This window comes from Talpa occidentalis, unplaced genomic scaffold (genome assembly GCF_014898055.3).
Source record: "Talpa occidentalis isolate TD23 unplaced genomic scaffold, MPIMG_talOcc4v2.1 talOcc4.3, whole genome shotgun sequence".
Lineage (NCBI taxonomy): Eukaryota > Metazoa > Chordata > Mammalia > Eulipotyphla > Talpidae > Talpa > Talpa occidentalis.
The window spans coordinates 137,105,002-137,132,681 of record NW_023603184.1 but is presented as its reverse complement, the minus strand read 5'-3'; the positions used below and the strand labels follow the sequence as shown (position 1 = coordinate 137,132,681).

At 47.5% G+C, this 27,680-nt stretch overlaps 2 protein-coding genes across 10 annotated transcripts in view; one reads left to right on the top strand and one right to left on the bottom strand.

The window, feature by feature from the left end:
* ZNF142 (zinc finger protein 142) overlaps positions 1-8,937 on the top strand; it is an 18,044-nt gene extending 9,107 nt beyond the window's left edge. For 2 of the 3 annotated variants that reach the window (XM_037524036.2, XM_037524037.2), the window contains exons 7-10: positions 1,435-1,612; positions 2,371-5,272; positions 5,872-5,977; positions 6,861-8,935. In XM_037524036.2, the coding sequence (XP_037379933.1) occupies positions 1,435-1,612; positions 2,371-5,272; positions 5,872-5,977; positions 6,861-7,330 (3,656 nt within the window). In that variant the 3' untranslated portion in view covers positions 7,331-8,935. Of the gene's footprint in view, positions 1-1,434; positions 1,613-2,370; positions 5,273-5,871; positions 5,978-6,860 lie in introns of all 3 variants that reach the window. The other variant, XM_037524038.2, reaches the window with a different exon arrangement.
* On the bottom strand, positions 8,119-27,680 carry PLCD4 (phospholipase C delta 4). 7 transcript variants are annotated; one of them, XM_054700084.1, is made up of 19 exons: positions 25,957-26,863; positions 25,505-25,574; positions 22,981-23,036; positions 22,685-22,843; positions 20,073-20,301; positions 18,849-18,978; positions 18,055-18,286; positions 16,874-17,075; positions 15,825-15,969; positions 15,530-15,583; positions 15,062-15,214; positions 12,774-12,947; positions 11,667-11,762; positions 11,373-11,529; positions 10,905-11,021; positions 10,501-10,673; positions 9,546-9,681; positions 9,152-9,301; positions 8,120-9,077 (listed from the first exon to the last, which is right to left on the bottom strand). In XM_054700084.1, exons 3-19 carry the CDS (start codon positions 23,000-23,002, stop codon positions 8,971-8,973), a joined length of 2,436 nt encoding a protein of 811 aa, XP_054556059.1. In that variant the 5' UTR covers positions 23,003-23,036; positions 25,505-25,574; positions 25,957-26,863; the 3' UTR covers positions 8,120-8,970. The 7 variants fall into 7 exon arrangements, with proteins under 7 accessions (XP_054556060.1, XP_054556059.1, XP_037379936.1 ...); XM_037524039.2 differs by having other exon boundaries at positions 25,997-26,863; XM_037524040.2 differs by lacking the exons at positions 25,505-25,574; positions 25,957-26,863 and adding an exon at positions 27,447-27,680.

Here is a 27,680-nt window from a genome sequence, read left to right as displayed (position 1 = left end):
AGGCCCTAGACAGGTTTGGGTGGGTCAACACCCAGACTATTACAACAACAAAAACCAAACCGGGACAGATAGATTGGCAGTTTGAGTTTTGGGATGTGCTGTGAGACAGTGGTCAAGAGCATTGAGCCATCATACGTGTGTGGCCTTCCATGTAGCTTGGACATCCATGACACTGAAACCTGATGACCTCCTGTGACCTGAAAGTTGTAAATATTTCAACTCAGACTCTTAATTGTTCTCTAGCATTACTGATGCCTTGAGTGATGACCAAATTAGACTTCCTGCTATAGCATCATCCAGTCTCTATTCTGTCAGCATCAGTGATTGATAAGACATTAAAAAATCTCATCAAAACTCTGGTTGGGAGGACAGTTTTAGGCAACTTGGGACAAAACCAGTGTTCCCATCTAATAGTTTAATTTTATAAATGCCTTAGTCAGAAAGCTTATTTTTCTGGGACCTTTCCTAAAGCCTTACGTCTATATCGTGCTTTATAGTTTACAGAGTTCTTTCATACATGGAAGGCAGGCAAAGATGAGAAGCTGAAAAGTTAAATGCCCTTTTGCTAGATCAGACAGCTGGTATCAGAACCAGAACACCAAGCTGTTTGGCTTTTACCACAGGGAAGGGACTGAGCAGGTGGGCAGGATAAGGGAAGGGTCCTAAAGGAACATGCCCCAGCCTCTTAGTGCCTGGTCTTGAGCAACTATATGGACAGCTTATCCTTCAGTTCTCACTAGGTACCACTGAGGACTTTGGGGTGTCCTATTTAATATTGTGAGGTCAGTATTTTTGCTACTCCATTTTTGGAGACAAGGAAACAGATTTAGAGAGATTAAATAACTTGCCAAAGTCCACATCGTAGTAAGCTGGAATTTGGACCACCACTAATAGCTCTTTGATTTCTCTGCCTCAGTTTCCTCTTCTGTAAATGGAATAATCATGGCACCTGCTTTATGGGGCTATTGCAAGGATTTAGTGAGGAGGCATTTTTATAAAGTGCTCAGGAAGGTACAGGGCAAAGGACAATATAAGTGTTGGCTGTTAGCATTGTCATTACCGTGTTAGAGTCTGGAGTCAGTTCTTAACTCCTGTGTTGTATTGCCTAATTATTTTCTTCTTCCACAAAGCTGGAAGGAGTTGGACTACATGAAACAGTTGGCCATTAGTGCCAACAAACTGTGTCAAGAGTGGACTCTAAAGGTAGTTTTGAAAAGCTCAGTCTCACTCTCCCTCTACACTAGAGTCGTTGTTTGAGAAGGATGTGAAACAGGCACCAACCTTTGTGATCAGCTCCTCAGGTACATCAGACTTTTACTCCTACCTGACATCAGGGCAAGCGTGCAGGGCAAATGGTCTGTCCACTTGCTTGTTCTGTGTCTAACCTGTGTTTTCTCCTCTGGCCCCCACTCTTGCCCCCACTTCCACAATAAGGCGAAAAGCCTCACAAATGTGAGCTGTGCGACTTCACATGCCGAGACGTGAGCTACCTGTCTAAGCACATGCTGACGCACTCCAACACCAAGGACTACATGTGCACTGAGTGTGGCTATGTCACCAAGTGGAAGCATTACCTCAGTGTGCACATGCGAAAACACGCCGGCGACCTCAGGTATGAGTGCACACGTGTCCCACCCCCACCTCGAGAACCTTATGCTAAGTCACCTCTTCAACTGGCCATGGAGAAACTCCTGATGCCTTCTCTGCTCCTGTCATCTCAGATCCGTGGCCTATAGCTGCCCTCTGGGCCTTTGGCCCCACCTATATGGTGAGAACTCTCTGGGCTAAGGGAAGAGCATATATATAGACCCAGAGTATGGGCCTAGAGACAAGGTGTCACTTGAGTTCTTTGAGTTCAGTCCTAGGGAAATAGATAGATTTGTATTGTGGGCCCAGTCCTGGCCTCTTCCAAATCCAGAATCCAGATCCAGAGGGGATTGATTGGTGGGCACAATTGGCTAAGGGATTTCTCCACAGCTTTCATGCCTCCCCAGGAAAATGGAAACTAAGCACAGAGACCTGTTCCATAGAGCCATACCCCCATCAACTCCTTAGAAGTCCACAGTCGGTTTCTGATTCACTGTCTTTCCCCTTTAGGAAGCAATGCAGAGGTTAGAACATAGGCCCTGAAGCTAGACCGTCTCTGCTTTTCACTGTCTTTGTAACCTTAGACAAGTTATTAATTTCTGTGCTCTAATATTCTCACTTGCAAAATGGAGCTATGTATTTCATAGGGTAGTGAGAAAAATTAAATTTGATGATGCATTTATGATGCTGAGTATAGAGCGTGGTCCATTGCAGGTGTTCACTTAGTAACTGTCGATTATGATTCATTTATTATTGTGACTTTGCCCCTCCCCTCCTTACCAGGTACCAGTGCAACCAGTGCTCCTATCGCTGTCACCGGGCTGATCAGCTGAGCAGCCACAAACTGCGGCACCAGGGCAAGTCCCTGATGTGTGAGGTGTGTGCCTTTGCTTGCAAACGGAAGTACGAGCTGCAAAAGCACATGGCTTCCCAGCACCACCCTGGTACGCCAGCCCCACTCTACCCCTGCCGCTACTGCAGCTACCAGAGCCGCCACAAGCAGGCCCTGCTGAGTCATGAGAACTGCAAGCATACCCGCCTCCGTGAGTTCCGCTGTGCCCTCTGTGACTACCGCACCTTCAGCAACACCACCCTCTTCTTCCACAAGCGCAAGGCCCATGGCTACGTGCCCGGGGACCAGGTCTGGCAGCTCCGTTATGCCAACCAGGAGCCAGAGACAGCCAGGCAGTGCCCAACACCCCCACCAGTCTCAGACCCCTCCAGCCAACTGTCTGTCCAGTCTGAGGGGTCAGGCCATGACCCTGGAACTATGATAAACCCCAGCTTGGATCAAGCCCTGCCAGCAACCAGTGAGGAGGACAGCACCGGGAGACAGGAGGACAGTGAGGTTCCCCAGGGGGATGACCTGGTTGGTAGTCCCAGTCCAGCAGAGGTAGATGAAAGTGGCTGCACACTACACCTAGAGGCCCTGGGAGTAGAGCTTGAACCTGTTGCCGAGCGCCCACTTGAGGAGATCACAGGAACAGCCCCTGTGGAGTTCAGGCCCCTGGATCCATCAGGGCCCCTGACACTGGAAGAGCCAGACGGAACTTTGACAGAGTTGTCTGCCTTTGAAAGTGCCGGGACTTCTGGTGTAGGTGCTGAAGAAGAGCCCATTCTGGAAAAGCCAGCCCCTGGAAACCCCAGTAATCTCTCTTCCTCAGAGGAGCCCCCTAACAGTTGGGTGGGAACTTTGAAGGCAATTCTACCCACTAAGACAGCACCCCTGCCCCAGTTTTCTGAGTCAGAGTCATTACTCAAGGCCCTAAGGAGGCAGGACAAAGAACAGGCAGAGGCACTGGTGCTGGAGGGGCGGGTTCAGATGGTAGTGATACAGGGAGAGGGGCGGGCCTTCCGCTGCCCACACTGCCCTTTTGTTACACGCCGGGAGAAGGCCTTGAGTTTGCACTCCCGGACTGGGTGCCATGGTCGTCGAGAGCCCCTGCTATGCCCTGAGTGTGGGGCTAGCTTCAAGCAACAGCGGGGCCTCAGCACCCACCTGCTGAAGAAGTGCCCTGTTGTGCTCAGAAAGAACAAGGGCTTACCCAGACCAGATTCACCCACGCCTCCTCTGCCTCCAGGCACCCAGGCCTCTGAGGATGCGGAAGGTGGGAAGCCCCCATCTGCACCATTAGAAGTAGAGCTAGTGCCCCCCAAAGACACTCCTGCGCTTCCTAGGGAGCCAGAAGAAACTGAGAAGCCTCTTGCTATATTCTCTGACTCCCCAGTCCCTCCTGCAGCAAACTCTTCACCCACAGAGACCCCTGAGAAGTTCCACTTTGAGCAGGGCAAGTTTCACTGCAACTCATGCACGTTCCTTTGTTCTCGGCGCTCCTCCATTACCTCTCATGTGACCGAAGGCTGCCGGGGCGGAAAGCGAAGGGCCTTCCAACCTGTTGTGTCCCTGCTGGGCGATGGGGACTCTGCTCCCCTAAATAGTGGGAGCAGAGAATGTAGCCCTGGCAGTGGGGACTCAGCTCTGACTCCAAAGCAGAAGGGGGCTCGCTTCTCCTGCCCCACATGTCCCTTTAGCTGCCAGCAGGAACGGGCTATGAGGACTCACCAGACCCGGGGCTGCCCCCTCGAGAAGTCTGGAGAGCTGCACTGCAGCCTCTGCCCATTCACTGCTCCTGCTGCTGCTGCCCTGAGGCTCCACCAGAAGCGGAGGCACCCCTCAGGAGCCCCAGCCCGCGGCCCCCGACCCCCTCTTCAGTGTGGGGACTGTGGTTTCACCTGCAAACAGAGCCGGTGCTTGCAGCAGCACCGGCGCCTCAAGCATGAGGGTGTGAAGCCACATCAGTGCCCTTTCTGTGACTTTTCCACCACCAGGAGGTACCGGTTGGAGGCTCACCAGTCCCGACACACGGGCGTTGGCCGCATCCCCTGCAGCTCCTGTCCCCAGACATTTGGTACTAACTCAAAACTGCGCTTGCACCGGCTAAGAGTCCATGACAAAACACCAACCCACTTCTGTCCCCTCTGTGACTATAGTGGCTACCTTCGCCATGACATCACACGCCACGTCAATAGCTGCCACCAGGGCACCCCAGCCTTTGCCTGTCCCCGATGTGAAGCCCAGTTCAGCTCTGAGACAGCACTCAAACAACATGCTTTACGTCGGCATCCCGAGCCTGTGCCCCCAGCCCCAGGCTCTCCTGCAGAGGCCACTGAGGGCCCTCTGCACTGCTCCCGCTGTGGGTTACTGTGCCCCAGCCCTGCCAGCCTTCGGGGACACACCCGTAAACAGCACCCACGGCTCGAGTGTGGGGCCTGCCAGGAGGCTTTCCCTAGTCGGCCGGCCTTGGATGAGCACCGTAGACAGCAGCATTTCAGCCACCGCTGCCAGCTCTGTGACTTTGCTGCCCGGGAGCGAGTGGGCCTGGTGAAGCACTACCTGGAACAGCACGAGGAAACTTCAGTAGCAGCAGCAGCCTCAGATGGGGATCAGGAAGCTAGTCAGCCCCCTCTGCGCTGCCCTTTTTGTGACTTTGCATGCCGCCATCAGCTGGTGCTGGACCACCATGTGAAAGGCCATGGGGGCACCCGACTCTACAAGTGTACTGATTGTGCATATAGCACCAAGAACCGACAGAAGATCACGTGGCACAGCCGCATCCACACTGGAGAAAAGCCCTACCGCTGTCACCTCTGCCCCTATGCCTGTGCTGACCCCTCCCGCCTCAAGGTAAAGTTAGAGCCATGGGAGCCAGGAATGGAAGGAGGGCAGGCTGTGAAGTTAAACTACCCGAGTTCTCTAGCCTTGTGACCCTGGTCAGGTGCCTGAAGTTCTCCAAGCCTCAGTTCCTCACATGGGAATAGGGGATAATAGGATTATTGCAAAGGCAACATGCCATGATATTTGGTTTGTGATAAACACATGTAATAGGTTTGGGATAATCTGGATAATAGCAGCTGACATCTGTTGAGCACTTACTGTGTGCCAGGCATTGTAGTTTTGAGTCTTTCAAAAATAAGTTACTTTTACTATTTTCCACTTAATGAGAATTAGGAGCTAGGTCACCCCAAAACACAGCTAAGTGACAGAACCGAGGTCACCAAGGCAGACCTGGGGCTATACCAAATGGGTTGGGCTGGTGTCAAAGTGGCCAGATGGTGGGGGTGGGGCAGGGGGGCCTGATTAGTCACAGGAATATAGATAGGAAGGGAGCAGGGCACAGGGTTATTTGCCAGCAGTTTCTCTGCCTACTTCCTCTATTTCCACATCTAGCAAGTGACAAGGGGTGCACATTTTCTGGGTATATTCTTTGCTCTTCCTTTCTCTAGTACCATATGCGAATCCACAAGGAAGAACGGAAGTATCTGTGCCCTGACTGTGGCTACAAGTGCAAATGGGTCAACCAACTCAAGTACCACATGACCAAGCACACAGGTGAGTCTGCGTGCTTTTGACAGGCCCAAAGATATCCCCCACCCCCTGACACTCCTGGCTTCTCTGAGGTATGTGTCCTGCTCAGATTCAGGGCACCCATCAGTTTTCACCTCGGGGGTAGTGGGCAGGCTGAATGCCCAGAATAGCTCTCTAGACCACTGAAAACCTCTCAGAATCAGAAGAAAGAGGAACCTGGGCATGTGTAATCATGCACAAAACCATCTACCTACCGGTGAGAACTTGCCAACTCATACATGAGAGAGGGTAGGTCTGCTGGGTTCCTTCACAGACATGATGGACCTATAATGAGTAAGGAAGAGAAAGTGGACCCTTCACCTGTTTAAACTTGTCCTTTTTTTTGTTCCAGGGCATAGAATCCACAAACTGTAGGTTCTCAGGAAAGGGTTAATTAGAGTTTGTCTGCTGTTGTTGTCTATGGCCCCATTTAAAGGAATTGATCAGATGCATTTCAAGGCACTCTGCATCTATGAATATTTCTTTCACCTCTACCTTGTTCAATCTTAAACATTTTCTTTACTTACTGAGTTGAACAGGAGTTATTTTAAATGGATTCCCAACTTCAACGAGTCACCCATGAGCAAAAAGGGGTTGGAATTTTCCATCTGGAAATCCAATCATATCTAAGTATTCATTGCTATCAAACGACCGCTTGGGGGTCCAGTTAGTTATCACATCCTTTGAGCACCCGTTATATGCAGAGGCTGTATTGGGAGAGGGCACAGAAATGTCAGACAGGACTAGAATGTTCCAAAGATGCGGTTATTTGCTTGCTGCTTGTGTTCTTCATGTCCCAGAATCACAATGAACCTTGTTCCACTTCCTTCAGTGGTAATTTGTTCCCTGTGCTTGCCCTGTCCTGCAGGACTGAAGCCATACCAGTGCCCCGAGTGTGAGTACTGCACCAACCGGGCTGATGCACTGCGTGTGCACCAGGAGACACGGCACCGGGAAGCTCGGGCCTTCATGTGTGAACAGTGTGGCAAGGCCTTTAAGACTCGCTTCCTGCTACGCACACACCTCCGCAAGCACAGCGAGGCCAAACCCTATGTGTGCAATGTGTGCCACCGTGCTTTCCGCTGGGCCGCAGGCCTACGCCATCACGCCCTCACGCACACTGACCGCCACCCCTTCTTCTGCCGCCTTTGCAACTACAAGGCCAAGCAGAAATTCCAGGTGGTCAAACATGTGCGCAGGCACCACCCCGACCAAGCTGACCCAAACCAAGGCGTGGGCAAAGACCCCACCACCCCCACGGTGCACCTCCATGACGTGCAGTTGGAGGATCCCAGCCCTCCTGCTCTTGCTGTTCCCCCAACTGGACCTGATGGCTGATCGCCTACTTCCCCTCCCAAACAGAAAGAGGACATCGTCCAAGATGTGCAGACTGGAACCAGAGCTAGCCTGAGGAGCTCAGGGCCTTAGGAAGCGCTGGCTTTGGGGTGTCAGGGAGGCTGGACCCCTCTGGGACACAGCTATATTGCTTTGAATTTGATGGTCATGGACCACAAATTGGTTTCTTATTGAGGCATATTGTGTTTTTAACTTCTGAGTTCCTAGTTTCTTATAACTCCACTGAAGTTGCTGGCTGTAAGATCCTGATTTTATTCATTCCATCTTCACTTTACCTTTTATTATGTCAAGTCTTTTTTTCTCTCAGCATCCTTGAAACAGTTGTATCTAACTGCATGTGCTGTTGCACCTAATGGTCTATAAAGCATGTTAAACAGAATGATTACTAACTTGTAGATTCGTCCAATTCCGTCTTAACATTTCCAGGCTTCCTCTCCATCTGCTCTGTCGCCTTTCAGACCTCTGCTTCTCCTTTGCCTCCTGTCTTCACTAAGTGATTGACCATTGAAAGGCCCAGGTGTGCCTTCTCTCTATCCCTGAGCCTGTTTTGGCCTTCACCCTGCTCCTTATTTCCAAGCTCCTTTGTCTACCTGTTGAATGAGGGTTTGCTACCTATAAAGCCTCCTCAGTCTGGCTCAGCAGCTACTCAAAGTATAAGAATAGTATGAAAGTCCAATCATTGACAGGGTAAATCTCTAGAATTCTGTAAGTGCCTCATAATGACTATATAATAAATCATCTAAAACTTCCCAGGTACACTGGGAAATTAATTACGCTGGTATAGTAGACAAACCAGGACTATTCCAGACAAACTGTTCAGGAAGACTAGGATCGCATAACCCTTTATCTCCTTTTGCCCTGCCCCTTCAATATTATAACTCTATACCCTTCTTTTGTAGCACATTTGGGGAGCCTCTGGAAAGCTAGTTTTCCACCTTTTCCCTGTACCACCTTATCTACCCAAATGTCCCTCAACCCTCGTGCCTCTCCCTGCCCAGTAATGATAGACCACACTCAAGCTGAGCTGGGAAAACAAGTTCTATTTAAACCAGTGGGGCTAAGGAGGAGCAGCCCAGTGGGGACCCTAAGGACTGTGCACTGTTATATCTTGAAAGTCATAGTACACTGCTGGCATCATGTCTCCTTCCCCAGTTTTTTGCCTGGGGAGCCCTGAGGCTTCATTTATCCTTCCATTGAATTACCCTATCCTTGGACTTTGACGAAGTTAGGGGTGAAGGAGAACATTTTCTTCGGGTTCTCTGCCCCAAGCCCCTTTCTGGATTTCCAGTTACAGTCTGTATTTTGAACCAGAGTTGACAGGAGATTAGTTCTAGGTCAGGTCTGGGATTGAGCCTTACAGCAAGAGAAGGAACTCCAGTATAGAGTACACAAAAGGGAAGGGCAAGATACCTTCAAAGGCTTGTGAAAACAGAGAGAAGAAAAAAGGTGAAAAATCAGGTCCTACATTTGCTTGTTGGGAAGAGTGAGGTAATTTTGTGCCTTAGAATACACAATCCAAAGCTTGGTTTTTACTACCTCTTTCTGCTTTCTGAAGCATCAGGTTTTTCTTAACATATAAATCTAACACCCTCCCCCCCCCCCATTCCCATGAAATGTCCACTTCAGGATTCAGCCTCCTCGATCTCTTCTCGGGTGCAGATGTACACGAAGATGGAAGCTGGGTGGAGGCTGATGCCATCCTTGGAGAGCAGGTGTATGTGGCGGTAACCTGGACAGGAGCAAGACAGCATTAGGGAGGCAGCCAGAGCTCGGATGTTGGTCAGGGGTCATGGGCTGACTCACCTTGTCGCATACAGGTCCAAGGCAGGGTGTATTGACCAACAAAGTCATCTCGGGATGTCCAGTTGTAGTCCTTCACCACAAAACGCAGCAGGGCCAGTTCAGGCACCAGGAGCCTGAAGCATAGTGTCTGTCCCCAGTATGGATTAAAGCCTGAGACAAGGGAATCAAGGAACAGACAGTGTGACTTCTTTAGACCCAAGCTGGGTTGCTCTTCTCAGTAAACTTTCATAGCAATCAACATTTTACAAATGAGGAAATTGAGTTCAGAAGGGTAAGCAATTTGCCCAGATCACTGTGAGTGTCCCAACCCTTCTTCTTTGTCCAGTTCCATACTGCCTCCTGTGTGGATGGGATGCTCCTCCTACCTGCCTCCTCCCCCACTGTCCATACTCACCATTGTTCTCCACGTGGTTGGTGTCGCGCCAGTTTGTGTCTGGACGAACTCCAAAGATCTCCACTCTCACAAGTGGGTCCGTAATGGACGCTTCTTTGGTCTTGGCCCCTTTGGGGAATTGCTGCCCACTGATCACCTGCAACCAGAATTCTTTACAGACACATCACCCAAAGCAGTGATAGTGAAGGCAAAGATAAACAGCTGGGACTACATCAAATTAAAGAGCTTCTGCACAGCAAAAGAGACTATAACCAAAACGAGGAGAAACCCCACCAACTGGGAGAACGTTTTTGCACCCAACACTAATGATAAAGGACTGATCACAAAAATCTACAAAGAGCTGATGAGACTCAACAAAAACAAAGAAAATAATCCAGTCAAAAAATGGGCAGAAGAGCTAAAAAGAAACTTCTCTGAAGAGGAATTCTGAATCTTTTTAATTCCTGCTCAGCCCAGCCTCCCTCCTACCCTCACTTCCCTAGGAAGGGAAAAAAGAAGAGAGAAGGGGAGATGCAGAACCTTGCACTATATGTCGCTTTTGGGTTTGCAAAGCTAATCTTCCATGGGTAATAAGTTCTAAAATCTCTGCAATTCAAATAGAAATTTAACAAGGTTTGGAAGCAGGCATAGTAGTGACAGCAGCCCCATTCTATAGCACTCAGCATGCACCAGGCTCTGTTGTAAGCACTTAATATTTACTAATCATAACCCTGTTAGGTGATATTATGAGCCTCATTTTGTAGGTGAGAAGACAGGTTAAGAGACTTGCCCAACTACACAACTGGCAAATGGGTTCAGCCTACACAACAGGCTGCAAACTATGCTGTTAACTGGTTGCCTACCCCTCATAAGAAACTTCCATTGCATTCCCGTCAGGCCTAGCCACTGCTTCTCCCATTCCCGTTTCTCTCTAGCTATCCAAGTTTCTTCCCAGTGGTTTCTCTTTCCCCTGTACCTGGATTAGGAGGATCTGGGCTTTGAAAGGGCTGATGGGCTTCTCAGGGTGGAAGGAGCTCTGGGCATCGCGTAGGAAGTCCGGCTTCAGCACGTAGCCACAGCCACCATTCTGGCGGAAGAAGCCATCATAGATGTCCATCTCAAGCCCTGCAGTCTGCACATTCATAGCCACTAGGGATCCCAGGGGGGGAAAAAAAGGAAGGATTCATTTTGGGGGCCACCCATGCCCCCTTTCAGGGAGTCAAGGAGACACATTGTGTCCATAACAGGGCCTGCTGGGAACACCAGGCATCTTTCTCAGCATCTTCCTTGAAGCAATCCTGGCCCTCTTGCCACACAGGAACATACTTCCTACCTGCTGCATTCCCATGCCCTCTTCCCTTGTTCCAGCTACCCTCTCACCCAACTGGCAGCCAGCATTCCAGAATTCCTGGGGGTTATAGTTGGATGAATCTGTCCTCAGGCCACTGGGATACACACGGCTCAGCTGCCAGGTGTTGTGCTGCACAAACTCATTGCCTATAAAAAGGTGAAGAGGCGGATGGAAATGCAGTGGCTCCTCCCACATGCCTGGTCCCAAGAACCTCCTCCCCAACTGACTCCACTCTCCTTACTAGCATCTCCTGGGGCTGGCTCCCAGAAGTTCCCCAAGGCCATCTTTTTAATCCATACCATCACCTCCCAACTTTCTTCCTCCCCCATCCCCAAGCCTACTCTTCATAAGCCCTGTCCCTGTACAGGTCTGAGGAGTTTCTTAGCTCCCTCATCCCTCCCTAGCTCCCCTGTTCTCTTTCTTAGGACTTACCAGCCCACCTGTCAGGCCTGACCCCACCCATCCCCATTTCCTCCCTCTCCCTCCCTAGTCCTGACCAGCCTCCTTGATGAGGCCCTTGGCCTTGGTTTCAGAGAAGGACGATATCTCATAGGAACGGTAGTGCTCCCTCGAGTGAGTGAAACTGTGGAATGAGACAGACTTCAGGTACACAACCAGGGCAGAGAGAGATGGGCACAAGATAGGCTTGGATTTCTGGAAAAGGAGAAAGTAGAGAGGACAATGGAACTGAACACTCAGCAATCTGAGAAGTCAGTGCCAAGATCTGAACTTCCTCACCCAACATAAACCTCTGCCCGCTGCCTCCCGCCTCAACCTCCCTCCTGCCTCACCTTCTTAAGAAAGAGAAGGGACCCATACTTGGAAATAGGAACTTGGGCTGTAATATGACAACAGAGAGGTGGACAAAGCAGCGGGCAAGTCACAACCTAGGGACAGGGGTGGGAATAAAGGCAGTCTGCATGTTCTGATGGGATCAGTTTCAAGCCTCTGGGCTTGAATGTTTTACTTCACATAATTCTCTAATCAATAGGTATTTAATTTATTGTTATTTTTAAACAGAGGTGTCATTCTCTCTAACTTTCACCTTTTCAAATAAATTAACAATTTTGGACAAAATGTACAGGAACCCAGACTGATGTCGAGGTAGGCAATGATCAGACAAGTCACACCTGAAAGGATGTGAGGGTCCCAGAATAATATCTTTAGGCTTTTCTCCTAAATTCCCATTTCCATCCCTGGACATTAAAGTGGGTTAGATACCACAGCCCCCGAGAGCAAAGGAGAAGCTTAGAAGCCAGCGGAGCTAACGAGCACGAGAGAGAGATGCAGACTTCTTGGCATTCCCACCAATGACACCCCTTTCCCACAGGGAGATAGGCCACAGGCCCAGCCTGCTCGGAGCCTTCACCTTCCCCACACTTCTTTCTGCTCCTCTTTGGCTATTTCTGGTTCCTCCTCAGACCCACCTTTTCCAAGAAGCTTCAACTAAGTCTACTTTAGTAGCAGTCACTATAGTAACCCCTACAGACCCAATATAATAATGCTGCACACACACCTATTGGTGGTTTTCAAATTGACCTTTGGGGATCCTAAGAAGTGGTACAAAGATAACTCAAGAGTCATAGGACAGAGCTCAATGGGTGCTCCAACGAGTATGGCTCTGCATTTATCTATGTTGTATATATTGTATATATCGTGTTTCCATGTAAAAACTTATTTTAAAAAGATTTCATGGACTAAGATTGTAAAGACACTAGTTTATCTATATATGGATATATATCTATAAATATATATTGACACCTATGCATTCTTATGCCGCTCTAGTGGGCAAGAGGTAATTTCTCCTTGACCTTCTATGCTATGCTACATCATTCTAGTCAATACAGGTGTACAGACTGAACAAATGTCAAAGTAGAAAAACCACTTTCGTGGCCTACCTTCTCCTTTTTGTCCTTACTGCGAGGACTCAACTCCTGATTCTCAGGCTCAATCTGGGCCTCCAGCTCCCTCTCAAGTTGAGATTCTAGCTCTTCCTCTTCTTCCTCTTCTTCAAGATCCTCTTCAAGCGTCCTTAACTTCTTCCCCTTCACCAGAATCTTATTCCGGAGCTCCTAAGGGAAAGAAATAAAGGGGCCTGTCTATCTGTCCCTGGGTACCCTCCTGGGGATCATGCAGGTTCCTCTGCTCTCACAAGGTCACCTCAAAGACAAAGGAAGTGAGTGAGTGGTCAGAAGTTCCAACAGGAAGGCTGCTTGATACAAACAGCAGGGATTCCCTATTGTTAAGCAAACTGGTATCATTTCTATATCCATACAGAAAAAAAAATAAATAGGGACACTTACCTTACATATGAAACAAAAACTATTCATAAACTTAAAGTTTACAGGTAAACATAAAGAACATAAGAATACTCAAAGAAAATAGAAAAATCTGCTTGAGTAATCTTATGGTGGGGAAACCTTTAGAAATGTAAGATGAAAACTCAGAAGACAAAAAAAAAACCTCAAAAAATTCAGAAGACATTGACAGATTTAGCTACATAAAGCTTTAAAACATGTGTAAGCCTGAAGAGGCTATAAAGAAAAAATAGACCAAAAAAAATTTCCAATGCATTAATATTTTAACATTTAAAAAGCTGTTATGGGGCCTCCCTGGTGACCTAGGGGTTAAGGCTCAGCGCAATCACCAAATGGCCTGAGTTCAATCCTTGGCCAGGGAGCTGACCCACATATGGTGCAGCAGACCTCTCCTATCTCACCCACTGCTCTGGTGAATCCTCTCAACCCCTACACCTCTGCCTGCACCCCAGTTCTACTACACAAAAATATTTTTTTTTAAAAATCAGTGTTATCAATAAAAGTTATAAACCCTAATAAAAGTAGGTAAATAATATCAATTCAAAGGAAACAAACACAAATCTTTGTGTTTTTTTTTTTTAAGATTTATTTATTTATGCATACAAGAGCTGAGGTGTTAGAGGTATGGGGGCAAGGGGGGTGTGAGAGGATTCATCAGAGACAGAGTGGGGAGCAGAACAGGAGGATCTACTGAAATACACTGCTGAGGGGAGCAGCAGGCAAGACAGGAGAGGTCTGCTGTGCCATGTGGGTTAACTCCCCTGGAGATTGAACTCATGCTGCAGTGGCTATAAATAGCTTCATAATGCTGAGACTCAACCCCTTGAGCCACCAGGAAGGCCCCTCAGACCTTTGTTTTTGAAGAACTTATTTTTTTTCCCTATGTTTGCTATTATGAAAAATCTCACTACTGGAATTATTTGTGATCACTCTCTTACACTGTTGGTTGGAATGCAATTTGGTATTTTTCCCCAGAGGGCAACATGACAATAACAACCAAAATTATCAACATAGAAATTGTTCGCTCCAATAATTTTGCTTCTAGGAATTCATCTCAAAGAAAAAGTAAATGGACTAAGTTAAATAAATTGTGGTAGAGAGCATAAAATGGGATATAATAGAGGGTCTCCCCTAGTGGCACAGCGGTTGAGCACTGGCTGCGAAGCTGCCCGCAGCCTCTGCAGCGCCAGTTCAATCCCCAGCCACCGGGCAAGGGTCCCACCATGGCATGCAAACCTCTCCTGCCACGCCCGCTGCTCCCCTCAGCAGTGTACTTCCATCCTTCTGCCTGTTCTGCTCCCTGCTCTGGCTCTAGTGAATTCTCTCACCCTCCCGCACTTCTGACTCTACCCAGTGCTTGTATAAATAGAGATGTTAAAAAGGAAATATATATATGAAAAGACATCCATGATATATTTTACATGTGAAATATGGCATATAAATATTTCATGAATATAGAAGATGATTCCATTCATGGTTTTTAAAATGTGAATACACACACACACACACCCCGTTATGAAAGCATTTAAAAAATCTTTTGACAGGTGTTATGGGTGTAGCTGAGTTAATGGTGATATTTCCCTTTATATTGTTTGTATAGTTTACAACTATGAACTGTCAGGAAAAAAATTAAGATTTTCCACTGAAAAAGGAAATATAAATTAAGTTGCTGATTTAAAATTTAGAGAATTATAAAGTGAAATCTTTGTTCAAGTCTTTTTTTTAAATAAAGTGGTCTTCAAGGACATGAAGGGTAAGATGGTCCATCTGAGGTAGGAAGAAGGAACAAGCAGGGTATGGAGGAAGGAACCAAGTAGGAAGATATGGGAGTAACAGTAAGACCTGGACTGGGGGAGCAGAGTGCCTACCTCAGGAGAGGGCAATTGAGTGGGCAGCAGCCCATCCAAGGTGGCGTTTATCAGCTGTTCCCCCAGGATCTCTGTTAGATGCTTTGCCAAGACCTCCTGTTGCTCCCTGCTACAGTGGTTCTCCAGGGACAAGATGACTGGATAGTCTGAAGTCTGATGGGGTAGAAAAGAGGCACTGGAACCAAGTTGTAAAGCCTATAACTTCCTTGCTTCCCCAGGCCCCTCAGGTTTCTTACTCCACTGAGCACCTCAATTACTAAACTTCTCCAACCCTATTTCAGACCTCAAGGGAGTCTTGCTGGGTCTGGGGTCCACCCCACATCTAAAAGGCACTCTTGGGACTCCTAATGTCGAACTATATCAGGTCTGGGACCTTTGAGTGTTCACACTCAGGACTGGAAGACCAGGCCATTACCTTGGTTATGTGCCCTCATGTTCCACTAGATTCACTTCACCCCCCAGCTCTACCTGCCACTTCTTCTGTTTCTTCTCCATCTTCTCCCAGACAGGTGACAGACATGGCTAGAAGTGATAGTTAGCAGCCTCTAGCAAGTACCTCTATGACTACTAATTACTAGTAATTCAACATTTATTCATAATAACTACCCTTAATATTTGCCTGAAGCATCACAGTTAAAATCACTTTTACATACATGCCATTTGACTCAAACTTCCCTGTGTCCCTCCACCCTCCCCAGACTCAGTGCTAGCTGCTCTTCTTTTAGCATTATACTGGCCTCACCAGTATTTCTGGAACTCCTACCTGGAAGGCGTACTGTGCTACAGAGGCCACAACATCTTTGAACAGGATCCGGGAGGTCAGGGTATGCCCATGGTAAACAATGGGTTCCCCAGTAGGTCCATCCCATGTATCCACCTCTACACAGCGGCACCCTCTCTTCAAGGCCCTGCAAGAACCCCAACCCACCAGAGACAGGAGGGGTCAAGGTCTGATATTTCACCGAGGGGCCCTCTCCCCACTCTGGAGAGGGGTACTTGCTGACTCCTACCTGTCAAGATCCTGTTCAAGCTACATCTCCACGGAGCTGTCACTGTCTATAGGGACACTGCACAGCTTATACTGCTCTCCACCCTCCACTCCATCCAACTCAGTCCTTCTATAGCAAGTCACCCCATATTGCCTTTTTATGCTTCTGGTATTTTTGTTGTCCAGTGTTATATAGCTTCTGGGTTATTCAAACTCTTGGTAAATTCAGACTTCCTTAGGCAGAAGTTACTAGTTAAGTTGCTCATACTGCAAAGATATCTTAACTATCTTTGGTCTAATCCGTAATTAATCACAATAGAAGCAGGTACTATTTATTAACTATTGACACATGAATTATCTCATTTTATCCTCACAACAACCCAGATAGAATAGGCACTGTTATCATTCCTATTTTAAAGATGGGGAAACTGAGGCATAGAGAGGTTAAATACTTAGCCCCAGAGTGCTAAGTAGGATTTGGCCTCCAATGGTCTGACTCCAGAATCTATGCATTTAATTCATATGTTCTGCTATGTCCCGTTTAACATTTGGTTTATTTATTTGTCCCAAATAAATCTATCAGGACCTCTGGGTCCTGAGAGAGTTTCAGAGCTTGTGAAAAGGAGGGAAGCTCCATTTATCCAAGGGGTTTTAATACCACTCTTCAATATCTCCTCCAAATCTCTCAGGGATCCAGGGATCCTCAACCCCCAACCACCCACAGTACCTTTCAATCTCTATTATCCACTGACAGTGCCTATCAATTTTTGACAAATGGTCCCTTTCATGAGCTGGGTCTCATTCTCCCCTCCTTCCCACTGCACCGTATATATCCCTCGACGCTGCTCTGGCCACAAAACTGGTCCCCCAGTAGATAGGTGTTGTGAGAGGAGTTGATGTAGTAGTGGTTCAGGGGTTGAGTCATGTCCTGGTAGATGGGGAGGCAGGTTGGGTTGAAGATGTCACCATCCTTTGAGCAGAGGTAGTTGAGAAAGCCATCCATGCTCAGCACACAACGCAGTTTGCCTTGGGTGTGAAATAGGGGAAAGTTAGAGCGAGAAACTGAGTGGGAGCTCCCAGCACACCTTCAGCCCATTCTCTACCCCACCCCTCTCCAAGGTCCTGACTTTCAGGTGGCATCCACTTCCAACCACCAGACCCCAAACTTGCCCCCTAGCCCCAGTATCTGTCATTTCAATCATCCTCACCTTCTGAGGATGTTAAAGCTATAAGGGGAATAATAAAGATCATTCTAGTACATATGGTCCAATAAAACTTTCTACAATGACGGAAATATTTTCTTTTGTGCCCCTAGACATATATAGCAACTGAACACTTAAAATGTGTTTGTGTGACTGGGAACCAAAATTTAAATTTAATTTGAAATTAATTTAAAAGTTATACAAAGCTAACAGTTACCCCAGTAGACGTTATTCAGTCCAAAGGGCTAATTTTATTGGTGAGGTCCAGAGACAATCAAAGTCAAAGACTTCTTAGTGGCATCATCAAGTAACCTATGTTTTATTCCCTGAACTATCTGGGTGTTGCCAAATATGATCTGAGGGTTTCTTCCTATCATCAATGCCCCTATGGTGTTTTAAACGAGTGTTTGTCCAACACCCCCTTGGGACTTCACTCTTTTTTTTTTTTTTTTTAAAGATTTTATTTATTTATTTATACAAGCACTGGGCACAGTCAGAAGTGGAGGGTGAGAGAATTCACCAGAGCCAGAGCGGGGAGCAGAGCAGGCAGAAGGACCGAAGTACACTGCTGAGGGGAGCAGCGGGCGGCAGGAGAGGTCTGTGCGCCATGTGGGACCCTCCTCCGGTGGCCGGGGAGCAGCCGGGGATCGAACCAGCGCTGCAGAAGCTGCGGGCAGCTTCGCAACCCAGCGCTCAACCGCTGCGCCACCGGGGAGGCCCGGGACTTCACTTCACTCTTTTTGAGGAGAGCCCTTTGTTGCTCCTTCCTGACCACATGTCCCATGCCTCTGCATTCCACTTACCACTCTCTGAAGGTTCATAGAGGTTGATGAGTTCCAGAGCAAGGTCAGATGCTCCATCTCCTTCTTTCTGCTCCTCTCGGAGGAAATCCACAAATTCCAGCAGAGTTAGTTTCTGCCCGTCAGCAGAAAAGTTTTCAAACAGTTCCTGCACCTCAGTTCGTTTAGTCAATGCCTTATAGAATGTTACAAATTCTTCTCCCTCTAGAGTCCCAGACTGGGATACATCTGCTGTCTGCAAGAGAGGATTCAGAGGAATATGGATGAACCCATAAACTGCAACAGCTTTGACTTGCCTTGTAAGGGTAATTTAACTGATATGAGGGATCCAAAGATGTTTCCACAGAACTCTTAACATTTAGTATCCATAGGGTCCCTTCGTAAGTAAAAAGCAAAATTTCAGACATACTGCTTACTACCAAAAAATAATTTCAACTAGTATGAGTTAAATGCCCAAAAAGTCTCTGAAAGTTCAGAAGATCCCTCCTATTTACACATTTCAGTTGGGGTTTTCCATTGCACTAGGCACCTGTGAAAACCTGGCCATGGACAGAGAGGTTCTTGAGGACTGACCTAGTAACATGTCATTATTTACCCTGCAAAGGATTATTAATCATCTTTGCAACAAGAATGAAGGGTAAGTACCATGCCCACATCTTTCACTGGGCCTGGTGTGATGCTAAGGTACTTAGCAGAGATTCAACAAATGAGTGCTGCTGGATAGGGTCAGACCACTTGTGGCCAAGTGAGAATGTGGCCTTAGCTGACTTCTGCAAATCCTTCCTCAGAAGACTCACCTGGAAAAGCTGGAAGGCATATTCTTGGTCCATTTCCACATTCATCAGATGCAGTAACCGCTGGACTTCTTGGAAAGTGATCCGACCATCCTGGTTTTTGTCTCCACGCTGGAACCAGTCCCTCAGCCATCCAGGTCTGAGTCAAGGCAAAAGCACTCTGTGTGTGTATGTGTGTGTGTGCATGTATGTGCATGTTCATCCCTCATCATTTCTCCTCTCAGTCTGTCCCCATGCCAATTAACTTTCCATATGAGCTTCCAGAATAATCTCATCTCCCCAGAGCACCAATCAACCTCATCATTGCATGGCTTAGATGTGACTTCCCTGTTGCCTGCAGAAAGAAGTCCAAATCTCTTAATACAGAAGGTCTCCTTCATCTCCATGATCTGGCCCTAAGCCAACCTGCTCAACACATCTCTGTCTTCCCTGGACTCTGTCTTCACCAGACTCAGCAACTTACTGCTCTGTAATGTCCTACTCTCTCCTGCTCTTCAGCTTCTTGACTCTGGACCTTTACTCATAGTCTTCCCTCAAACTGAAATGACTTCTCCCCCTCTCTTCATGTGCAAATTCTACTTACTCATTGTCAAGGCTCAGTTCAAATGTTTCTTCCTCCCTGAAGCTCTCTCAGTACCCTCCCAGCTAGAATTAAGTATTTCTACTCTTTTTAAATACCCACAAAAAATACAAGTAGCATAACACTTCTATAATACTTACTCACATAATTCCAGCCTCTCTACCAACCGAAGCAATATCGGAGTCTCATTGATCTTTGCACCTCTAAAACCTGGCATAGTGCTTGACATATTCAGTTTAATGGATGGTTAATGCATAGAAGGTGAATACAATCCAGGAAACTGGAAGTAATTTGAAACCACTAAGCTCTCTAAGGAATTTCTTCCCACCCCTACAGTAGTTAATGCTCTGGGATAGTCTGTTCAACTCTCAGGATCAGAACCTTGTTTGGTCCTTTGCCTCACACTGTCCCTTTCTGTAATCCTGCAAGGCCTGATTCATGCCCAGGCTCTACCTGGCTGTGTCTTTGCCACACCAAGCACCCATTTCTCCCTCTGTATCCTTAGGCTTACATCAGTTTGAGCTGTCTCTGCCCATTCCATCTGGACTCTTGGGCCTTCTTAGCCCTGCGTCCCTCCCGCTGTCCTGAGCCCCACAGCATCTGGCTCCTTCAGTAACCGCAGCCCCGACTCTGACTCCAGTCGATACTGGTCCAGTCGCTCCTGTTGGTCCATGTTGGTGACAAAGTTCACCAGCTGCTGGAGGCCCTCCATCCAGATCTGAGCCTCCTCCACACTGTTAGCCACCAGGTCCAGGTTGGAGCGGCGACCCCGGAAGACGATGGTGAAACCCTGCTTCAGGGGAAGCTCCTCTGCCAGGCTGCGCAGTAATTCAGACTCATCACCCTCACGCACTGTCTCCACATCAGAGATTGAGACTGCCAGAGAAGGAGCAAGTGGGGCTCTGAGGAAGTGAATCTGCCAAATTGCAAGAGTTATGGGCCAATGACGGGAACTCCCTTATTTTCTGTGAATCCACAGGGAATAGCAACCCCAGCCTCCACAGGTTAAAACCCCAAAAGGCTTAGTGCAGGGACATACATGTGCCTGGGCTTTAGGAATCCACATGAGTCATTGCTATTTTCATAAGCAGCATGGCAAGGGGCCTTTTCTGGGAACAGCAAGATCTGGCTTCCAGCCACCAGCTAGCAGTGTGACACAGACCCAAATGACTTAACACCTCTGTGTCCTCATCTGAAATAACGGTGGTCCCCTCCATGGCTACTCCACATGGTGACCACGGAGGCTTCTGAAGCTGACAAATGGAAGCTTGTTTACAGGGTAGAAGCAGGTACACCAAAGCATATTCCCAAGTTCAGTTCTCCCATTCCAGGCTTGAGGGCTTCCTCTTTCCAGATGTCCAGGAGGGAGTCAGAGAAATTCTCCCTCCTGACCTTAGCTGGGGGTGATAAGGATCATGGATTTTGATTATTATGTCTCAAGCAGACTCTCTTGGACATATCTGGTGGTCAGAATTTTAGAGGTATCAGAAAATGTGTGGCCAACAGGATGATGATTTTTGACATTTAAAAACATGCCTCATAATCACTAACACTATTAAATACATCCTGACTTTAGGTCCCATTTACTGCAATGTGCTTTCACACTAACCACTAACTTATTAAGTCTCTGTGACCTTTTAGGCAGCTACTGTTTAAATCTCTCTTTTTTTTTTAAAGATTTATTTATTTATTTATTTATTTATACAAGCACTGGGTACAGTCAGAATCCCAGGAGGGTGAGAGAATTCACCAGAGCCAGAGGGGAGAGCAGAGCAGGCAGACTGATGAAGTACACTGCTGAGGGGAGCAGCAGGCGCTGCAGGAGAGGTCTGCGCGCCATGTGGGACCCTCGACCGGTGGCCGGGGGTCGAACCAGTGCTGCAGAGGCTGCATGCAGCTTCGCAACCCAGCGCTCAACCGCTGCGCCACCAGGGAGGCCCTGTTTAAATCTCATTTTACAGATGAAGGGAAGCTCAGTGTAAGTAACTTGTCCTTAAATGAAGTCATTCAGAGCTAGAAAGTGGCAGAACAAGGACTTCAAACCAGGCAGTCTAATGCCTGAAATGATGCTCTTATTATGATAATGATAGTAAGATATAATCTATGATTTTTTATTTTTTAAAGATTTATTTTATTTTATTTTTGTTTTTTGTTTTTTTTAAAGATTTATTTATTTATGCATACAAGAGCTGGGGTACAGGCCAGAGGTGTGGAGGGTGAGAGGACTCACTAAAGACAGAGTGGGGAGGGCCTCCCCGGTGGTGCAGCGGTTGAGCGCTGGGTTGCGAAGCTGCCCGCGGTCTCTGCGGCGCCGGTTCGATCCCCGGCTGCTCCCCGGCCACCAGAGGAGGGTCCCACATGGCGCGCAGACCCCTCCTGCCGCCCACTGCTCCCCTCAGCAGTGTTCTTCGGTCCTTCTGCCTGCTCTGCTCCCCGCTCTGGCTCTGGTGAATTCTCTCACCCTCCCGCGCTTCTGACTGTACCCAGTGCATGTATAAACAAAAACAAACAAATAAATAAATAAATAAAACATGCCTCTATTTAAAAAAAAAAAAAATTTTAAAGACAGAGTGGGGAACAGAACAGGCAGACTGACTGAAATACACTGCTGAGGGGAGCAGCAGGCCAGACAGGAGAGGTCTGCTGCAGCATGTGGGTTGCTCTGACTGGCTGGCCAGGTTGAATTCGTGCTACAGTGCCTGCGGATTGCTTCATAGGTTGCGTCTTAACCCCTTGCGCCACCAAGGAGGCCCTATTTTATATTTTTAGGCATACAAGAACTGGGGTGCGGGCCAGAGGTACAGGTGGGGGTGTGAAAGGATTCACCAGAGACAGAGTCGGGAACAGAACAGGCAGATCTACTGAAATACACTGCTTAGGGGAGCAGCAGGTGAGACAGAAGAGGTCTGCTGCGCCATGTGGGTCACCTCCCTGGCTGGATTGAACTCATGACACAGTAGCTGGTGATAGCTTGATACACTGACACTTTAACCCCTGCACCGCCAGGGAAGCCCATAACCTAGGATTTTTGAAACTTATTATATGCCAGGACTCTTCTAAATCTTTAAATGCAATCACCGATTTTATTACAACAGAATTAAGAGGCAAGTGCTACCATAATGTCTATTTTACAGGCTCAGACACTGACACAAATGGTACAGCATAAGAGCACATCAGAAGGCCCTGGACCCTCCACTGCTCAGGCTCCTTGGGAGCCTATAATACCATGTGCCCATCCCTAGCTATCCACATCACTTACAGCTGGGCTTGGCACTTGCTCCAACTTGTCGGGCATGCCAGACTGTCATGCAATCTTCCTGAAGTCTGAAGTATCTTAGCTTCTTCCAGCTTTTGGATCTCACTTTGCGCATCATTGTGCCTTTCTGCATCTGTAGCAGGTCTTCACTGACAGGTAACCCTGGGTTGGGAGAGGCAGGGACTAGGTAGCCAGAAGGGAGGATGGAGGGTCCAGGAGGAGCTCTTGAGCAGGGGTCCAGTCTTCTCTCCATCCCTAGGCTTCCTCCCCAAAGTCCCTTCCCCTGCAGGGATACTTACGCCCTTGAAGTAGGGACACCATCGCCCACTGCTCCAACAGCTAGCGCCAGAGTCACCTAAAGGAACAAGCCATAGGAACAGCTAGAGCATGGGCTAGGCAATATATGCTGTGAATAGTATATAACTCGATCTGATCATCAAATGCACAAAACTTCTGTTCTGCCAGGCCTCCCTGGTGTCCCAAGGGGTTAAGCATCAGCACTATGAAGCTATCAGCAGCCACTACAGCACGAGTTTGATCCCCACTCAAAGAGCTAATCTACATGGCGCTGCAGGCCTCTCCTGTCTCACCTGCTGCTCCCCTAAGCAGTGTATTTCAGTAGATCCACCTGTTCTGCTCCCTACTCTGTCTCTGGTGAATTCTCTCACCCCTCCCTCCCTACTCTGGCCTACACTCCAGTTCTTGAATGCATAAATAAATAATTTTTTTTTTAAAGAATAATAGTCCAAGGGAAGAAGAAAAGGAAACCAGTGCTTCCCAACTGCCTACTATGTGTCAGGCAAGTCCTCTACAGAGTCTCAAGTATTTTTACTTCTGAGTTTGGTAACTCTGAGGCTTAGAGAGGCTAAGAAACCTATCTCAGATCACATAGGGCTTCAGAATTTAAACCCAGGTATGTCTGATTGTAGAACCTCTATTACTTTTGGTGACCATCCCCAGAGACAGAGAAACCAGGACCCTCTACCAAACACCTCCTTTCTCCCCACAAGCCACCTCCTGCTAAATCTCAGCTCTGCTTTATTATTATTATTATTATATTTTAATTTATTTATACATATAAGAACTGGGGTATAGGCCAGAGGTGTGGTGGGGGGTGCTGAGAGGATTCACCAGAGACAGAGTAGGGAACAGAACAGGCAGACTGACTGAAATACACTGAGGGGAGCAGCGGACAAAACAGGAGAAGTCTGCTGTGCTATGTGGGTCAGCTCCCAGGCCAGGGATTAAGCTTGTGCTGCAGTGGCTACAGATAGCTTTGCAGTGCTGAGACTTAACCCCTTGAGCCACCAAGGAGGCCCAGCTCTGTTTTATTAGCAGCCACCATCTTGCTGGCTGCCCTCTTCCAGAACTTGGAGGGTCTCTAGCATTCTTTTCTCCAGGTGGACCTATTCCCCCCCAGCTTCCATATTCTGGGAGCCCACTCTATGCTCCCATGTTAGATAGATCATCCTCCTCCTGATGGGCTAGGATAGGTTTCTTTTGTTTCTTCTGCAACACAGTGCTATGCTTAAGTAAAAAAAAGTCTTCTACTATCTTCACATTTTGTGAAGCATACATTTTGTGCTCTTTTTCATTATGGTTATTCTCACAGTTGTAATGAATTGGGTAATATACATAGTCTCAAAACTGCGTTTTTGAGTTTGCTTTACCTACTAAACGAGTATCACCATTAAGATAATTACTGTCTAATTTAAGACAAGGCTAAGTTCTTGTAGGAGGTAACAATAAACTTCCCTTGAAAAGAACCACAAGACTTGACAGGTGCCTCTTTGAGTCTAGCTTTGCCCCTAGAAGAAATACTCAACTCATGATCAAATCATGATGAAACTGGAAGTTCGGAAACACAAAGTTGCATGCTTTCGTTTAAGTCAAGACTCTACACTTGGATAGAAGTGCTGTGTTTTGAAATCAATACCTTTAAAGTTTTGACAGTGGTAAATACCTTAAAAACTAAAAGAATCTCTAAAGCACCATTAGAGATTAGTTGGTGCTACATTAAAACATCATGCAGTTCAGCTGTCTATACTTTATTTATTTATATATATATTTTTTATCAAGCTGTCTACATTTACCAACGAAGAAACAGAAATCCAGAAATGTGATGTGGCTTGCTGAGGTCACATGGCATATTAGTGCCCTCTCTCTCTCTAGTGGAAAGAAACTATAAAGTCCCCCAAGGAAGAATGTAGAAGTCGCTGAAAATACAGCTTCTCTGACTAAAAGACCTAGCCATATGCAGAGGTCCAAAGAAGGGGGAAGGCTGGGAATCAGTTTGGGCCAAACTGGGAAAGAGAACTCAAGCTAGGTGTTAGGGGAGAACTACCCTGAGACAGTTCCAGGAAGAAAAGGTCTGAGATGAGTGTGTGTGTCCTGGTGGCACCAGAAGAAACCTCTGCATGGAGGAAGGGATCCAGAGTGCTCCTTAAAAGATAGAAGAGCCCCTCTTTTCTGGATGGAAGGGACCCAGAGTACTTCACAAGAGGAGACAAACATCTTTGTTTGGAGTCTGAAGACATGTCACTCAAATGTCCCGCAGATTCCAGGGGAGGGGAGTCAGCCTGGGGCTGAAATTCAATCCCCTCATTAACACCCTGCCTCCTCTCCTCTCTGAATTTCAGCTCCTATGTCTGTGGCACAGGGACTCTGCGGTGGGAGGAGATAGAATTGCCTCCCCTCACGCCTGTGTCCAGAGCCTTGCAAAGATGTCCTGAAACCATGGAAGCCTGAGAACAGAGCCCCAGTGCCGGGACACCTCTACTTTAGCGGCTACCTCCTTTCAAATCAGTCAGAAAATCGTTTTACCTTTTGTCGTCAAACTCTTCCAACCTTAGCCGTGGCAAGCTCTTCCAATCCTGCTCCCACTATTTTAAACCTGTACTCAGGTGTCAGGTGGCATAAGAGAGACAATTTCAACTTAGAGAGACACACTTAGAGAGACACAATGTCAGAGCTGGACTTCATGTTATAGAGAAGGGGTGTCGTGAACTGCCAGTCACCAAATGGATTAAGTAGCAGAAGTGGCACTAGGATCAAGACCTCCATCTGACCTGCCCAGAGACCGCCCTGAGAGACGGCCTTCAATGGGAACGAAGTAAAAGCAGGGCTAGACTCAGTGAGGGACATCGATGATTTGTCTCTTCCCTACGTCATTTTCTGTTCCCACCACATCGCATTTTATAGCCTTTCCCTTCCCCCCCCCATGCCCTTTCCCCAGCCTCCGCCTGACCCCTTCCTTTCCTTTCTTCCCAGCTCACTCTTTCTCCGGATACTCTCTCTTCCTCCCTGTTTCCTTACTTAAGTCAGCTGCTCTTTGCTCTCCTGTATTCATCCTTCTCCCCACTATTTCTTCCTCTCTTTTTTTCTCCACTGATTTCCCATAGCCCTGATTTTCATCCCCTGGGCAAAGTTTGAAACTGTGGTTCAGGAGGGAGAAGATTTGGGTTCAGATACTTAGTAGCACATCCCTCCATTCTCTTTCCCCTGTATCCTAGGAGACTGACTAACTCACCCAGACAATGCAATTTAGAATCCCTGTGTTCTAGGTCTTGGTGTTTTCTCTGGTGCCTGAAGTAGAATGGGAAGGATGGTTATAGCTGGTGCCCGAGCAGTGCCAAAGGATTGGGAGTGGGAACAGGAGAGGCAAAGAGTAGAGAATGAAGACTGAGAGAAAGAGAGATTCGATCTTAACTGTTCTCTCCTAGACAAGTACATGGTGATTAATTATCTCTATAATACAAATGAGAAAACAGACACAAAAGAGGTAGGAAGTGGCCAGAGCTGCTAAGCAAGATTTGATCCTCAGCTTCCAGGTGTTTCATTTCATGTCACCTATGGATGGATTTTGGCAGAGTTGCTGATGGAGTCAATGGCATTAAAGTGGAATTCAGGGTATCTCAGATCTCTTGGAGGGGCAGGAAAGAAGAGGGTCATTTTCTACTCTCTTGCGTCTGAGCAGGATTATGCCTGACCTGGTTTATATAAAGGGGACAGAATGGCTCTGGCCATAGGTCACAGCCCTCAGAATGTTAAAGATTAAAGCCTATGTTACAACATATCTAATCCAGATGATCCTGTATGTATCAATATCCCCTGGAGAGTGTCTTAAAATGGAGATTCCTTAATCCCACCTCAGTTCTACCAGGTCAGAATTTTCAAGGATGGGACTCAGGAATGTTACCTTTAACAAGTATCCTGATAACACAAGTTAACCTGGGAAACCCTAAACTCTTTCCTATCACCAATCAGGAAGTTGCAGTTCAAAGTCACACAGCTAGTGAATGGCAGAGTCAGATGCTAGAAGCAAGTGCTTTTTCCAGCATTGCACTCTGGCACCCCAGCAAACCACCCTGGCCCACCAAGCAGCTAAGAATGAGGTATAGAACTCAAATCCTGGCTCTTTCCAAGGATGTCATGTAACTCCCTGTTACCATTACTGGGGTCTCAGCCAAACCTCATTTGGTAATCCTCAACCATCTGTGAACGAATCTCTGTTAAAGTCAGGTTACTCCAAGGCTTTCTCTTCTCTGACTAGGGCAGGACTCCCTTCCCAGCGGCAGCCCTCTGTTGCCAAGAGGTTGCACAGAAAGAGGTGACTGACACAGTCAGGAGGAAAACTTAAGCCAAAAGAGGATATGCTCGAGAGAACCAGAAGGTCAAAGCCTAGACCTGCTCAGGCAAAGGACTCCAGGGTACAAATTAATCAGGATGGATAAGCATGCAGAGGGCAGAGCCCCGAGACCCTTACCGTGGCAGGCCAGCTGTCCTGTGTGTGCCCTGCGGACAGTCCACTGTAAGGAAATCCAGATGGGACTCTTCCTCCTTTGCTCCTCTTGTTCTTGCGCTCCCTCCCCTCTTCTGCAGTTTGCTGCTGGAACTGGCACAGTTACCGCCGGAGGGAAGGTGTGAGGGGGAGAGATGTGGGCGCTCACCTCAGTCCAGCCTATCCAACTCTTAAAGGCCCAGTATACCCGACAGTGTA

Bases quoted from the DNA above. Each gene is read 5' to 3' on its own strand.
- PLCD4 (XM_037524040.2), bottom strand. From the start codon at position 23,002: ATGGTGTCCCTACTTCAAGGGC. The intron at 15,970-16,873 runs GTGCAGTGGGAA...GGGTTCTTGCAG, and splicing joins AGCGTCGAGGGATATATACG to GGCCTTGAAGAGAGGGTGCC. The intron at 12,948-15,061 runs GTAGGCACTCTG...TCTTTCCCTTAG, and splicing joins CTCAATTGCCCTCTCCTGAG to GAGCTCCGGAATAAGATTCT.